General features: G+C 45.0%; 2 protein-coding genes across 5 annotated transcripts in view; one reads left to right on the forward strand and one right to left on the reverse strand.

Moving 5' to 3' along the window:
- Positions 1-8875, reverse strand: part of ZFYVE28 (zinc finger FYVE-type containing 28) — a 299535-nt gene extending 290660 nt beyond the window's left edge. For all 4 annotated transcript variants that reach the window (XM_090035435.1, XM_090035434.1, XM_090035433.1 and 1 more), the window contains exon 1: positions 8659-8875. In XM_090035435.1, coding sequence (XP_089891561.1) covers positions 8659-8697 — 39 coding nt within the window. In that variant the 5' untranslated portion in view covers positions 8698-8875. The remainder of the gene's footprint in view (positions 1-8658) is intronic.
- Positions 8876-9072: 197 nt separating this feature from the next.
- The window catches only part of CFAP99 (cilia and flagella associated protein 99), a 102970-nt gene continuing 97867 nt past the window's right edge, over positions 9073-14175 (forward strand). The window contains exon 1 of the mRNA XM_090035436.1: positions 9073-9372. The gene's annotated coding sequence lies outside the window, so the exon portion shown is untranslated. The remainder of the gene's footprint in view (positions 9373-14175) is intronic.

Consider the following 14175-nt stretch of genomic DNA (forward strand, 5'->3'; position numbering starts at 1 on the left):
TTTTGGTTTCACTTAATGCTTGTTTTTTTCAGGAACCAATTAAGAGTGCTAGAGCGGGGCTTGCCTGTATCCCAGTATGCAGTTTTATCTATGGGTTTATGTGCCTCCAATCAGTGTTACATATTGTATTCCTTCCACAATTCAATTTTAATACACAACTCTATGGTTCTCTTCTCTGTCCACCTTTCATCAACACCTGATGTCTTCTTCCTGCCCTCCAACCACCATTCACTCCTTACTGTTGCTGTTGTTTTTTGCCTACAATCTCCTAGGCATAAAAGGTCTGTTGTTTTTTGCAAGAAGCAAAAGCTTTTCTTCTCAGTCACTAGCAAAGGCCCATCTGCCCACACTGAAATTCACACCACACTCTTTAGGCTGTAAATTTCTAAACTTAACACATGAGAGTTTTTCTTTTTATTGTATATTTTGCTAGGTGGAAAGCATTGCTTATAATAAAGCACTATATAAAAATACTTTTGTTTACAGTTTTAGTAGCTTGCTTCTTCCATTGGAAAAGTAAACTTCACAGTCTTACAAGAAGAAATGTTATCTCAGGTCAACCTAAGTAAGCAGATGGGTAAGTACTTTGACAGAGGGCCAAATTATTCACCATGCTACACTTTGTGAAGTACAACAGTAGAAAATGGGTGTGTAAGACAGAGCTGCTTAGAAATAGCTGAAATGTTAACAAGGAAAAGATTTTTCAGCACAGCATTTGTGAAAAGCTACTCATATATATTTTTTAACTATCTGTAGCACAAAGTAAATGTAAAATGCTACCAAAGAAGGATTCTTTACACAATAGTGGTGGTATATTTGTACACCAACAATGTCAATTTACATTTATACCCAGGCAACATACTAAAGAAAATTACTTAGGCAATGGATACATGTTCATTTTGCAGCATTACACAGTGCCTCAGCACTTGGTAGCACTACAAAAATAAAGCACTGCCAACTCTCTACTCCCCCCGTGGGAAGAGCCCAGTACCAGCCCCAGCCCCAGCAGCAGCCTGCCCTCACTCCACGCAGATCCGGGGGGCATGTGCCCCCATGGCTCCCCCAGGGGTGTGTGCAGCAGCAGGAGCCGCCCTCCCCACTGCACAAGCTGCTCACAGCTTGATCCTAGCCCCACTCCTTCCCTCACCACAGGGGCCTCGGTCTGCCCTCCCCCACCCTCCTTCCCTCCTCCCAACAGACTTACCAGCTCTCCAAGCTGCTGGGCTGCATATCAGCAATCAGATCGGTATCAGCCGATATGGCTCGTTACTTATCAGCCATCGATATTAGCCCAAAAAATCTTTATGGGTGCACCCCTACCATTAATGACTTAATTGGAAGAAACCTTCTTTTAACTTCCTGTGAACAGAAGCTCCCTGGACCAGATGCTCAATGAAAGGGATGTTCTTGTTAGTTTCAGGGTTCACAGCAGCATCGAAACAGACAAGAATGTCAATTTTACTGAGCTTCCAAAAGGTCCACAGCTCTGTGACTGACCTGCTCACAGCCTAGCCCAGGACTGAGAATCTTGTAACTTCCAGTATCCCTGGCCCCATGGCAGACCCACAAGAAGATGTTTTTCAATCAGCGACATTGGAAACAAAACATCTTTCAGGCTCAGCAAACTTGCATTTTCCAATGGTATTTTGTTTCATTAGAACATTTCCAACCAGATCCAGCCTGGACCATTCCACTTGCTCCCCACTCCCACTCTGGAGGCTAAAAGTGACATCTGGGTCTGTTTCTTCTCTCCTTCTTTGAAATGAGCACCAGCCTCCAAGCCAATCTGCTCCTAGGCTTGCCAACTCCTGGTGGCAGGAGTTCCAACTGTTCTGTTCCCAAACGCACTCATTTTGCTCTCTGCACACCCTTGCCAATAATGTATACACAACGCTGTTAAGTCTGCATTACAGATCTCCACCTGGTCTTGAACCACTTATGGTATTGCATTATTACAACCTCCAGTTATAAGACTTGGCTTTTTAGTTCAAACTATAATTGTTCATGTTTTTAACTCTGGATTCTTGTGATTCTCTCCCCCAGCCATGTGACAGTTGTCCATATGTGACTACCACAGGTAGCCTACAGCAATTGCCCACCTGCTTATGCTAAACCAAGATGTGCATTGAATTCTTACATTTTTAAATGCAATTACCACAAGATAAGCCAGTCTTTAATAAAGTGATCAACCTATCTTCTATAGGCTAATCATTTCCCTCTCAAAAACAGATAGACATCTGCTTCTACAGTTAACAAACCTAAAGACTGCCCCAGGACTAAACACAGTATGACTGATGCAGCTATACATTAATCTTCCATTTTTAAGGGAAAAAAGTTAACTGATATATTCTTCCAGCCTAAACATTCTTGCTGCCAAGGCTCTTATGCTGCTCAGAAAGGAAGTTAATTCTAAATAGTTAAATCCCATGGAATCAATGTGAAACATCATCTGAGATTTCTCCCTAGTACACTTACAGTGCAGACCCCAACACACTAGGGGGAAAAACAAAAAACAAAAAAACAGAATCAAACAGCTCAAAGAATTAACAAAGACTGAAGGTTAGTTATCCTCCATCCCTCAGGTAGCCTCTCCCAAAACAGTCGTGAAGCTAGAGCTGGTTAAAAATTGAATGAATATTTTCTAGCAGCCAAAGTGCCGTCTCATCAAAATCTGTTTTGTGGGAACTGTTCCAACAATTTAACAAATTTAAAAACATTCAAAATCAAAATAGAGTATTGATTACGCCTATTACTTTTATTATTAATAAATTAACATTTTGGCATAATCAAAGCTTTAAAGTCAATTAAAGATTTTTTCCCCATTTCTATTTAAAATATTCCATTCAACAAAATGTTTTGAGATGGATTTTGTACCAACTTCAGACAAGTTTTAAAGTGTCAGAATTACCCAACAGACAGACATTTCATTTTCTGATCAGCTCTAGATGAAGTAGAGACAAATGTGAATTACGACTCTTCTGTACCAAAGTAGACTTTTCTGTTCGAGTATGTCAGTTTGGCATCATTCACAAACATGAAATTAACTCAAGGTTTTAACAGCAAGAAGTCTAAATCATCTTAGCAGCCCTTCCACTCAAGTCTAGCCATGGCAGGACTTCATTCCTTGCATTCTAAGACAGAGGATGAAATGCATTGGTAAATTTTGTACGGACACTCATTTGTGACCCTGTGTTTTTAACAAACAGAAGAGGCTTCCTAAAACAACCATTGCAAAAACAGAGCAGATGGACAATGATCACACTCCACACTGCCAAGAAGGAGACAACAGGTTCATTTCCCAGCCAAGTTGGCCAATCCCAGAATGAGAGTATACCAGAGATAATGCACTAGCTCCCTGCTCTCTCCCATCTTGTATGCTTAATTTCTTCTCCTCTTATTACATACAAAAATATGGGCAGTATGACTAAGATTTTTAGAAAGCTCAGCACTGGGGTTTTTAACTTTGGTTAACCAATCCGATACTACAACTCTGATGGGCTCAAGTTATAGGTGTTTTTGTCCAAACTTAAATTAAATAAGATAAATCAGTTCTTCTCAACCAAATGGCCACTCTGTTCTGAGACAGGCGCCATCCTCAAGTCTTTCTTTAAAGTGCACATTATAAAACAACCGGCTGGAATGTCTGAATATTCCTAGAGTCTGCGATTTTACCTAGATTGCTTTCTGCTTTGCGTGTAATTGCTACCATTACTGCAGAAGAGAGAGTCATTCACCATGAAAAAAGATACTTTTAAAAAAGTTTTCCTTTTTCTAAGTTTTTGGCAGTCAGTTTGAGTAGTAGGAAAACCCTGCCTTTGTCTTCAAAGAATACCATACTTTGGCTTTCTTATTTACATGCAAGTCATCCTACAGCCTAGATAAGAGATGGTATGACCCTCTACCCCCAAAAAAACATGGAGCTACTCAAGGATCCATATATAATTGCCTTTTACAATTTTACCTCACTTCTTGTCAAATTGTCCTAACTAACCATTCTAAGCTTTCAAGCCTTATCTTGCTGCAGGTTTGTCATGGTATGACAAAAACAGAATATTCCATTTTCACAGTAACAGAATTTCTTACTGCTTATGTAGTGAATAAAATTGCTTTCATGCCCTGTTTTAAAACTGCCAATATAAAATCATTAATACATTTAAAAAACTACCTTATCTACTCCTACTTACAGTCTTGACACCAGCACAGCTGTACTCCAATTTCACTTTTTCCAAGTCATGCATCAGATTTAAGAAGCAGTTATAGCCACACAAAACATTTTTCTAAATGCTTTCAGTATCAAAAGTGATTTAAAACTAATTTTAAAACCACGATACCTGTTAATAACCCAAGTTTTTGCAAGCAACTCAATGCTGCCTCTAACCTAACATAGATGGAATGCTCAGTGACAGGTATAATGTAAGTGATCTAAACTGATACAAAATAAAAAAATAGTTCCCATCTGTACACATATATTTTAATTCAAAAGAAACTGTCATGTTTAAAAAGTGTTGGCACTTGCTAGAAGTCTGCAATGTGTACAGGGCAAACAGTATAACCATTGTTCCATCAACACACAGCAATTCAAGAACATAGTTATTTCAAATCCCTCTGCCTGCATTTTTCCTTGTTTCAGATGAAAAAGAATAAAAAGAAAAAATGCCTTGCCATATTGAATCTGGAGCCCCAAAAGGAAAAATATGACTTACAGGAAATTAACAACTAGGAAACATTTAAACAATGATAGTTGTGTCATAGAGAACTGAAAACAGAGCTCCATCTCATTCCTCTCAAGCCTGTTAGAATACAGCAGCTAAAAGTCATCTCTCTCACTAGCTATTCATACCATATCACTGCATTTTTTTCAATCGTTCCACATGCTTCCTCTAGCATTTGCATCAGAGTTGGATTCTCATCCTCTACTTTAGTACCTGGTATTAACTGGGGAGAAAAAGGTGAACCAGGAAATAAAGGCACTGCTCCAGGATTTAAGGCGTCTGGGTCCTATCCTGCCTCTGCTGCTGTCTTCTTGGATGATATATTTTGCTGGATCAGCTTTACAGCCAGGAGAAAATGTCAGATGTTAGACAAGATGTGGGGCATAAAATGTCCTTTCTTAGGCCCTTCTTGCATTTTCCTTATACCATCAGTTACAAAACCACTACAACTCTACTGTCTCTCTTACATTCTTGACTCTCCTATACATACCTGCTCCCCCCCTTATCCTTTATTTGTTTTGCATACTTAGATTTCAAGGAAAGTGAAGCATTTCTTTCTATATGTCTAAAACCACCTCTCCAACCCTCATTTGTTAGTTGAAGACTCAAGGCATTACTGTAATACAAACAGCATCACTTCTGCCTCACCTAGATTTCTGCTTCTAAACCACAATGAAGTCTGACTAACCCTTTCAGGGTAAGGATATATAGTGGTTTTCTTAAAGCCATAGTACTTGGAATAATGCAGTTTTGCAAGGATCTCAGATTTCACTTTTTTGATATTTTTAGTGAAGGCTGAAAAGCTAGTATCTTAATATAAAACTACCCACAAATCAGAAGAAAAAAAAAACCCACAACTTTAATCAGAATCTCATGCTCTAAATTTACAATCAACTTGCATTCAGATAGCTAAATCTGCAGTACAGGGGGTCACATCTTCGCCTCTGTCTCATACAGTGGCACAAACTAGAAACTTCAACTCCATTATTCAGCTAAGAGAATGTGTGGACTTTGAAACTATCAAGGAGTTCAGGCCCCAGAAAAATGCAGACCTCCAGAGATGATGACTCAGTTTCTAAGCTTCTCAGCATTAAACTTAGCTAAAGAATTACCAACAAAATTGAGTGGTAAAGAAAGATACCACAAAGAAGCAGGTATCTTTCTCTGTTAGGGCTCATATGCTTATTTCTGGATTTCAGGGTTCATGTTAGAACAGGGAAAGGCAGGCAGCTCCTCCTGTCTATACTTCCAATTTCATCCTATTTGTTCCCCTATATCCACTGAAATGGAAGGATGAATTTGGTCTCGGCAATTTTAATGGATAACATCCACTAATATCATGCCATTTTTAATATATAACAAATGCCTTCTGATAAGCACGTAAATGATACTTTGAACTGAAGCCACTCCAAAAGTTAGTGAAAGTACGTCAGTTCAAATACAATCTCTGTTCAGTTCCTTAAGCACAGCTTGATCTAGAGTTGCCAACTTTGTATCTTTGTAGATAGCCAAGTATGTTAACTAAAATAAGTCTAAATTTATTTTTAATTCATTTGTACGCAGTTGTTTTCTTCTGTGTATCTTTAAAAGTGTTTTAAGTCAATAAAATGAAACTTGAAGGAAGAGAGAACTCTAGCTAAAGATAGTATAGTAAAGATAGGTTCTGCACAAAATTTCTCATTATAATTAATCTAGACATCTCTGTCTTGATATACAGTATTTCAAGTTATCCAAATCCTTTTCAGAGACTGTTCTGAATTAAATTAAATCCCATCTTGGTTTCATGAGATGGACACATTTTTATGTTAAATCATATTCATCCAGAAACCACCATGAGAGGGAGGAAGGTTAACTTTCTCTAAAAGGCAGCTAATAGAATAAGACAAACCTCTATAGTCAGCAGAATGTATTACAAGGGGAAATCCTAGTTTTACAGAGTTAGGACCTATACTATTGTACAGCGATCATGCTTCATCTCCAATGGAAGCACGTTGGAGAAGATTAAGAATAGCCCCCACATGTAACACATCAAAGAACTAGATTGGTTCTAACACTGTCCAATGTCACCTGCACCCAGAAAGCCACCAAATGGGGCCTAAGTTATATTTAAAAAAAAAAACCAAAAAAAACCACACTGTAGGAAGAACTAAACTTTTGTGGAGAACCTGAAAGCTCTACGGGCCACCTGTCTATTTGTATCTTCCAGAGACTGTGGGCCATAAGGCTCACCTAGTTAACTAATAGTCCCCACTAAGGACCACCTGATGGAAGGGGAAGTAGCTAGCATAAGCAAGCAAGTAAGAACGAAGAACTGAGATCTGTGAATACTACTGTCTAAATTTCTATATGTACCTCAGGTTGTGTTGGTCTTTGTGTATTTAGTTCCATTATGTTGTTCGAAAAAAATTCTACAAACAGATTTTAACAAATATCCACCACTAGAGTATTGTTTTTGTTGTTTGGGTTTTTTTGTTTTTCCTCAAGAAACCCACACAGTTACTAATTACAGTGAGCAATCAATCATGCATTCTGAGTCTAATATACAAGTAGAGAATGAAAATAATTTATAAGCAACTATTTTTATTTTTCCAATCAAAGCATACATAGATAACATGAGTTACATTTTAGGTACCTTTTCTTAAACTGATGTCATGCTCTTTTTTAAAAGTTAATGTAATCTTCTTTAAAACAATAGGACCTCTTCAGTTCAAAATGTTAACGCTAAATTTACAAGGATCCATACTCTTTTGCCACAGCTTCGAGAATTCCCTTTGTTCTAAAATGAAGTGGCGCAACAGTAATAGTCAAACATATGCTGTTTGTTGCATTTTTTACATTTTAAGTGTAAAAATACATTGCGGAATCAATCTATCAGTCAATAAGTCAAACTGCATCATATCCAAATATTTCTTTTCAATAAGAACTTCACTCACAACTTCAAATCTAGTCAGCTGCAAAAGGGGAGTTAAGAGTGTGTTGAACAGTCTGCTAATGACCTCTCTTGCACCATTTGTCACCTTACAATATTTTGGGGGTGTTGCTTTTTTGTTACCATCCCCCCCACCAGATCTAGGCAAAGATAAACTTACAAAGGGACAAACAAATGCCTGCAAGCAAAGAGCTTTTATCAACAACTGACTGATTCCCCGCCTCTTCAGTTTTGCCTCTGGGCATTAGAAGCAATTTAGTGGCACCATATTGAAATGTTTCTTTGCATGAGAACTTCACCCTCAACTTTAAATCTAGTCAGCTGCAAAGGGGGAGTTAGGAGCGGAGTTGAACCGTCTGCTAATGACACCTCTTGCTACATTTGTCACTTTACAATATTTTATTTTGTCACATTCCCCACTCCCCGTTCCCGAGTGCAAGTAGCAGGCAAATGACAAGCTTAGCAAGGGGCAGGTGACTACAAGCAACAACGGACAAATCCCCCCTTGACTTCAAACCCCGTCACCTGCAAAAGGCGAGCAAAGAGTGGGGCTGCCAGCCAGACAACACTGTCCCCCTTTTCGTATTTGTACTGCAGCTTCTCCCCCCACGTGAGAGGAGACATGGGCACACGGGACAGCCTTAAAAAGGGGCATCTGATTACAAGCCAACACCTGGGGGGGGGGGCACAAAACGCAAAAAACCACCTCCGCCCCCGCTTGCAATCCAGCTGGGAGGGGGCCCAGGACGGCACTGCTCACGCTCCTCGCTTGACAACACTTTTTCCTTTTCTAGTTTTCCTGTTTCTCCGCCGCGAAAAACAAGGTGGGAGAGGGGCAGGCGGCTGCGAGCCGAGGGACCTGCCTGCCCCGCTCCACGCTCCCGCACGGGCGGCGTCTGTCCACGCGCGCCCCCCGCGCCCGAGGCAGCCGGCCCGGTGCAGACGGAGGCCGGGAGGGAGGCGCCGCTTTGTCATCCCGCCCCGGGCGCGGGGCACCGGCCGGCGGACCCGCCTCACCTTCGGTTTGTAGAGCCACTTGCGGAACCTGTTCATCATCCCCGCGGCCGCGAAGGGGCAGCGGCTCGGCTCGGCCCCGCTCCTTGCCCGCCTGCTGGCGCGGCCCCGCGAGGCGGGCTCTCACGGGCGCAGCGGCACAGGCAGCACCCGGCGGCGGCGGCAGCTCCACTCTCAAGCGCGAGCCCCACACGTTGCACAGCGGCGGCGGCAGCTACCAGCGCCGCGCATGCGCACCGGCCTTACGGCTGTCTCCGCCCCCCCCTCCGAGCCCCGCCCCCGGCGGCCAATCGCCGCTCGCCCCGCCCACTCCGTCGCTCATTTGCGTGACCTGCGCTCGCCCCCCCGCGCTGTGGCCGGCCGGGGAGGGGGGAACTACAAATCCCAGCACGCGCCGCGCGCGGGCCCGTGGGGCAGCTGCCCTGGCGCGGGGGGAGAAGGCGCATGGCGTCCCGGGACTTGCAGTCCTGCCGCAGCGCAAGACCCGCGGTGTTCGAGTGACCGAATTGGTAGCAGGCAGCGCGAGGCGCTGCGTATGAAGGCGTGTCTGGGGATAAAAATCCAAGGCGGGGGGCGTTGCTAGGCAACGGGATGTAAACATTCGCTGCCATCTTGCTCCGGGCCGCGAGCGCGGGGGGGCGGACTGCGGCTCCCACAAGCCCCCGTGCCGCGCAACTCCGGCCGCAGAGAGCGGGTCCCGGTCCCGGTCCCGCAGAGGTGAGTGCGGCGGTGAGTGCGCTTTGTCGTCAGAGCGGGATCGGGCCCCGCTTGACTGGCTACAAAACACACTGGGCCCAAGGCCGGGGACCCCCGGGACTCCCCGGCACTTCTGACCCCCTCCCTTTGGTGCCTTTGATCCTCCCCCAGTACCTGTGTGACCTCCCCCCAGTACCTGTGACCCTCAGCTGGTACCATTCACTGTGACACCAAACCCCCCCCCACACACACGCCTTTAACCCTCCGTAGTACCTGTCACCTTCAGACCCGATACTTATGACCCCCCTCCCCGTTCCTGTTACTCCTCCAGTAGCTGTTGCCCTCCTCCGGTGCTTGTCACCCTCATCCCTGCTACCTGCGACCCTCAACCCCTGTTCCTGTCACCCCCCCCTTCCTGTCACCTCTTGCCCTGCCACCTGTGATCCTCACCCCTGATCCTTGTGACCCTCCCCTGGTGCCTGTCACCCTGACCTGTGGTACCTGCAAAGCCCACGCCAGACCTGTAACCCTCCCCACTTTCTGTCACTTCCCCCTCCCCTCTGTACCTGTGACCCTCAGCCCTGATACTTGTGACCCTCCCTGGTACCTGTCACCCCCACCAGTGCTGTGGGTGGCACTTCCCTGCCTCGCACAGGAGGCTGCTGTGCAGCCCAGCCCCACATGAGGGTAGCTCTTTCCCCAGTCCTTCCCTAAATGAGGCCAAGGGGTGGTCTCTGCTGCAGGGCAGATTGCAAAGGGCAGGGCTGGTGCAGGCAGGTGCTCACCCAAGCATGGCAGGGGGAGCAGGGCAAGCCCAGACATCAGAAAATGATGCCTAAGTGGAAATGGCACAATTGTCCTGGCCCCCAGGTTCTGCTGGGAAGGGCAGCAGGTAAATGGCACACACATACACACCTATGTAAACTTCCATATATGTGCGTGTACATAAACTTACATACGTGCACGCTTATGTATGTGCACGCTCACAAATACATAAACCGCCAATCTGCAGACTGCATGTGTCTTCAAGGAGTTAAATTGCAGCCCCCCCACCCAGGATTCCTGACTGGCCATTGTTCCCCACCACAAGTCTATAGACCCCCCCCCCCCCCCGCTCTCTACTAGGTGGCAGGGCTGCGTGATGCAGTTAAGGCCAGGGCCAAGTGGGCACAACAGGGTAGGGCGAGGTGGAGGGGCATCCACACAGCATGCAGCCTGGGGACCTGTGGCTCCCCATTGGTGCGACCCCCAGGGTTCGAATTACAGGAGAGTTCAGGCAGGCTGAGCCCCCCCCATAAGAAACTAGATCCCACCCCCCGTAAGATTTGAAATCATAACCTGGAGGGTCTCCATTTTTATTAGCCTTTTACAAAGACTGTGATGGGCAGCCCAATTTTTTTGTAGATCCCCACCCCACCCCACCCCAAGAGTCAAGGTGTAATTCAAACCCTGGTAGTCCCCACCACTTAAACCAGGGATGGGCAATTATTTGGGCCTGAGTGCCATTTCAGGATTTTTGTGAACAGCTGCAGGTCAGCCCCTGCCCTCTGCCAGTAGCTCACCAAAACTCTCAAAATGGCTGTGCCACAGGCCTTGCACTGTCACCACCCCGTGATGCCACCCTGTGAGCCCCTCTCGTCACCTGTCCTGTTCCTGGATGCTACTCCCCACTGCCCATGGCCCCATCCTGTCCACTTAGCTATGTGCCATACCTGCATACATCCTGCTTCTGGTGGTGGGTGTGGGGCAGACAGGAGGGAGTGCCTGGCAGCAGAGCCAGGTCTGGCAGTGGTGGCAGCTGGGAGGAGCCACTGCCTTTGTGTGGGCTACCAGGAAATGAGTCTGGCCACCATGTCACCCCAGCACCACTGTGCACCCAGGGGTGGTGAGACTGGCCACACGTGCCACAGCTTGGGCTGCCCCCCATACCTGGGCTGGAACCTGCTAAGGGACCTGCTGCAGGCTGGACAAAATCCCTTGGCTGGCCAGATTCAGCCCATGGGTCGTATTGTGCCTGCCCTTGGTTGGCTATCAACATTTTAAGTTGAGTGTTGCTCAAAGTAGCCCCTCTTACCTATATCTATAAGCATACATTGTGGACAGACAAAATGCAGAGAAGGTGTGAGTATGAACATCATCGGAGAAAAATAATAAGTGTGCTGTGTAGACCAAACCAGTGTCACAGCTGATGAGATGTCTACAAAATAACAGAAAAAATGAGTGGACTAAACATCTGACACTTTGTAACAGTCTATGATAGTCTGGGTGTTTTGGGGACCAGTATGCAGCAGGCAGGACAGCTGGACTTTGTTCTTGGCTCTGCCACTGGTGGTTGGGACCTTGGATGAGTTACAAATCCCACGGTTTACCCATTTATAACTGGGACTAATAAAACTTGGTTGGCGCAGGGTATGTTGTATAAGGGATAATCAGTCGAAAGGGTTGCAAGATAATCAGAAAAAAATCGTAAAGGCATACTGTGTTAAGCTTATATAACATGGAAATACATTGAAATACATGGATATTAGAATGTATGGCAATATGCATTCAGCATATAAAGCCCCTATTAGAATAATTTCTCTTGCAGTAAGAGAAAGGTCAGCATGAATGCATTTCCAGCTAAAGTCAGGCTGCCATAAAGGAGGAAAACACTGCTAAGAGGAGCCATGTCTGAGCTTCTTCTCCACTCCACTGATCATGGCCTTGAAGTGCTGTGTTCAAACAGGTGGAAGAAATCCCACAGCAAATGGCAGTGCTACAGTATAGCCATATTTCCTGTCTAGACATTTTTATCCCACCTTGCTTGAAATTTCCATGTTTTTGTTTCTTTTTGAGATGTACACTTGAGATAAACACTTAAGCCTAATTCAGTCTTCCTATAAGAAGGTGTAGTTCTGATGAAATAAATGCAGTTGTAGACTTCAAGGCTTAGAAACAAAACATAAGAGTAGAGGGGTACTCCTGGACCACTGAACCCAATCTCCTGCTATTGTAGGCAACCATATCATATAATCCTTTTCATGAACTGATAAAGCCCTATCGATAAAGCCCTATCTAAGTCAAGTTTATAACTTGTAATTGAAATGCTAGCTCTGTTGGTGAAGGGCGCCTCTGTTGACAATTTTTTAAATCTCTGGATTAGAAAATACACAGGTTAGATAAACATTTGTGCAGGTTAGACAAAGATTTGTCTAGAACGATTAGATAGGGATGATCCTGTCTTGGGCATGGGGTTGGAACAGATGACCTCCCAAGGTCCCTTCCAGCCCTATTTTTCTCTGATTCAGCAGTACTCCCTGGTTACACTATTTAGACTGAAGGATACCAGATCAATAACCTGAGGATTTTACTTGTAACTTTTAAAATTTCCCTCAAACTTACTGTGAATTTGATTTTGCTTTATTTGGTTGAAACCAGCATCAAGAATGAATGCAATCTGAGTCACTTGCACAGGCCTTATTTTAAAAAAATGACAAAGGTAATTTAAATATAGGCATCTATTTATCTGTTGCTGTTAAGTGTTTTCCATTCCCTAGTACCTGTGCAAGGATTCAGACAGTCCTACCAGTATCATTTTCCTATTTTAAGGGGTTTCATTGTTTCTAGTGATAAGTGACCCTCAAACTATTCAGAGCCAAGGCCCAACCCAGCTCCCACAACAGCTGATGAAAGAACTTGGACTAAGCAAAGAGACAATTACTTTACCTTATGAAAATTTCTAAAGACTTCCCCAAGCCTTGGCTGGCAGGTCAGCAGAGACTGTACCCTACAAAAGAGTGCAGAAAGGGAAGGCACTGTCCCTGGAGCAGAATACCTAATTCTTTATCCATGGCAAAACAGCTCTGCAGCACTATTCATTCTGAATTGTCCCATGACATAGCCTAGCCTTATATTCTTGAATAAATCTCCTCAGAAACCTTGTTAGCAGCTGGATCTTAATCACATCTGTTAACTATATGCTTATATTGAACATAATCACACACAAAGTCATTTTCCTTTAAACACTTGGAGATTAGTATTTAAAAGTGCTGTTATGGCAATTATAGCAGAGTATGGTGTGCTGGAATGCAGGATGCAAGAACATGACAGACCTAGACAGGTTACAAGGGTGGGCGGATGAGAATAGGATGGGTTTCAACACAGACAAGCGCAAGGTGATGCACCTCGGGAGGAACAGCCAGCACCATACCTACAGGTTAGGGAACTCCCCTCTTGTCAGCACAGAGGCGGAAAAGGATCTTGGGGTCATCATTGACTCCAAGATGAACATGGGCTGGCAGCGTGGGGAGGCAGTTAGGAAGGCCAACACACCTTGTCATGCATCCACAGATGCATCTCAAGCAGGTCCAAGGAGGTGATCCTCCCCCTCTATGCGGCACTGGTCAGGCCGCAGTTGGAGTACTGTGTCCAGTTTTGGGTGCCGCACTTCAAGAGGGATGTCAACAGCATGGAGAGGGTCCAGAGGAGGCCACTTGTATGATCAGGGGACAGCAGGGCAGGCCCTACGAGGAGAGGCTACGGGACCTGAACCTGTTCAGCCTCCAAAAGAGGCTCGTAAAAGGCTGAGGAGAGATCTTGTGGCCTATTATAAACTAGTCAGGGGGGACCAGCAGGCATTGGGGGAGTCACTGTTCCCCCGAGCACCGCCAGGAGTGACCAGGAATAACGGTCACAAGCTGGCAGAGGGTAGGTTTAGGTTAGATATCAGGAGGCGCTACTTCACGGTCAGGGCGGCTAAGATCTAGAACCAACTTCCAAGAGAAGTAAGTGGTGCAGGCTCCTACCCTGCGGGTGTTTAAGAGGAGGTTGGATGAACATCTTGCT

Source organism: Crocodylus siamensis, chromosome 2 (assembly GCF_052110815.1).
Source record: "Crocodylus siamensis isolate JL-2025a chromosome 2, ASM5211081v1, whole genome shotgun sequence".
In the NCBI taxonomy this organism is placed as follows: domain Eukaryota; kingdom Metazoa; phylum Chordata; order Crocodylia; family Crocodylidae; genus Crocodylus; species Crocodylus siamensis.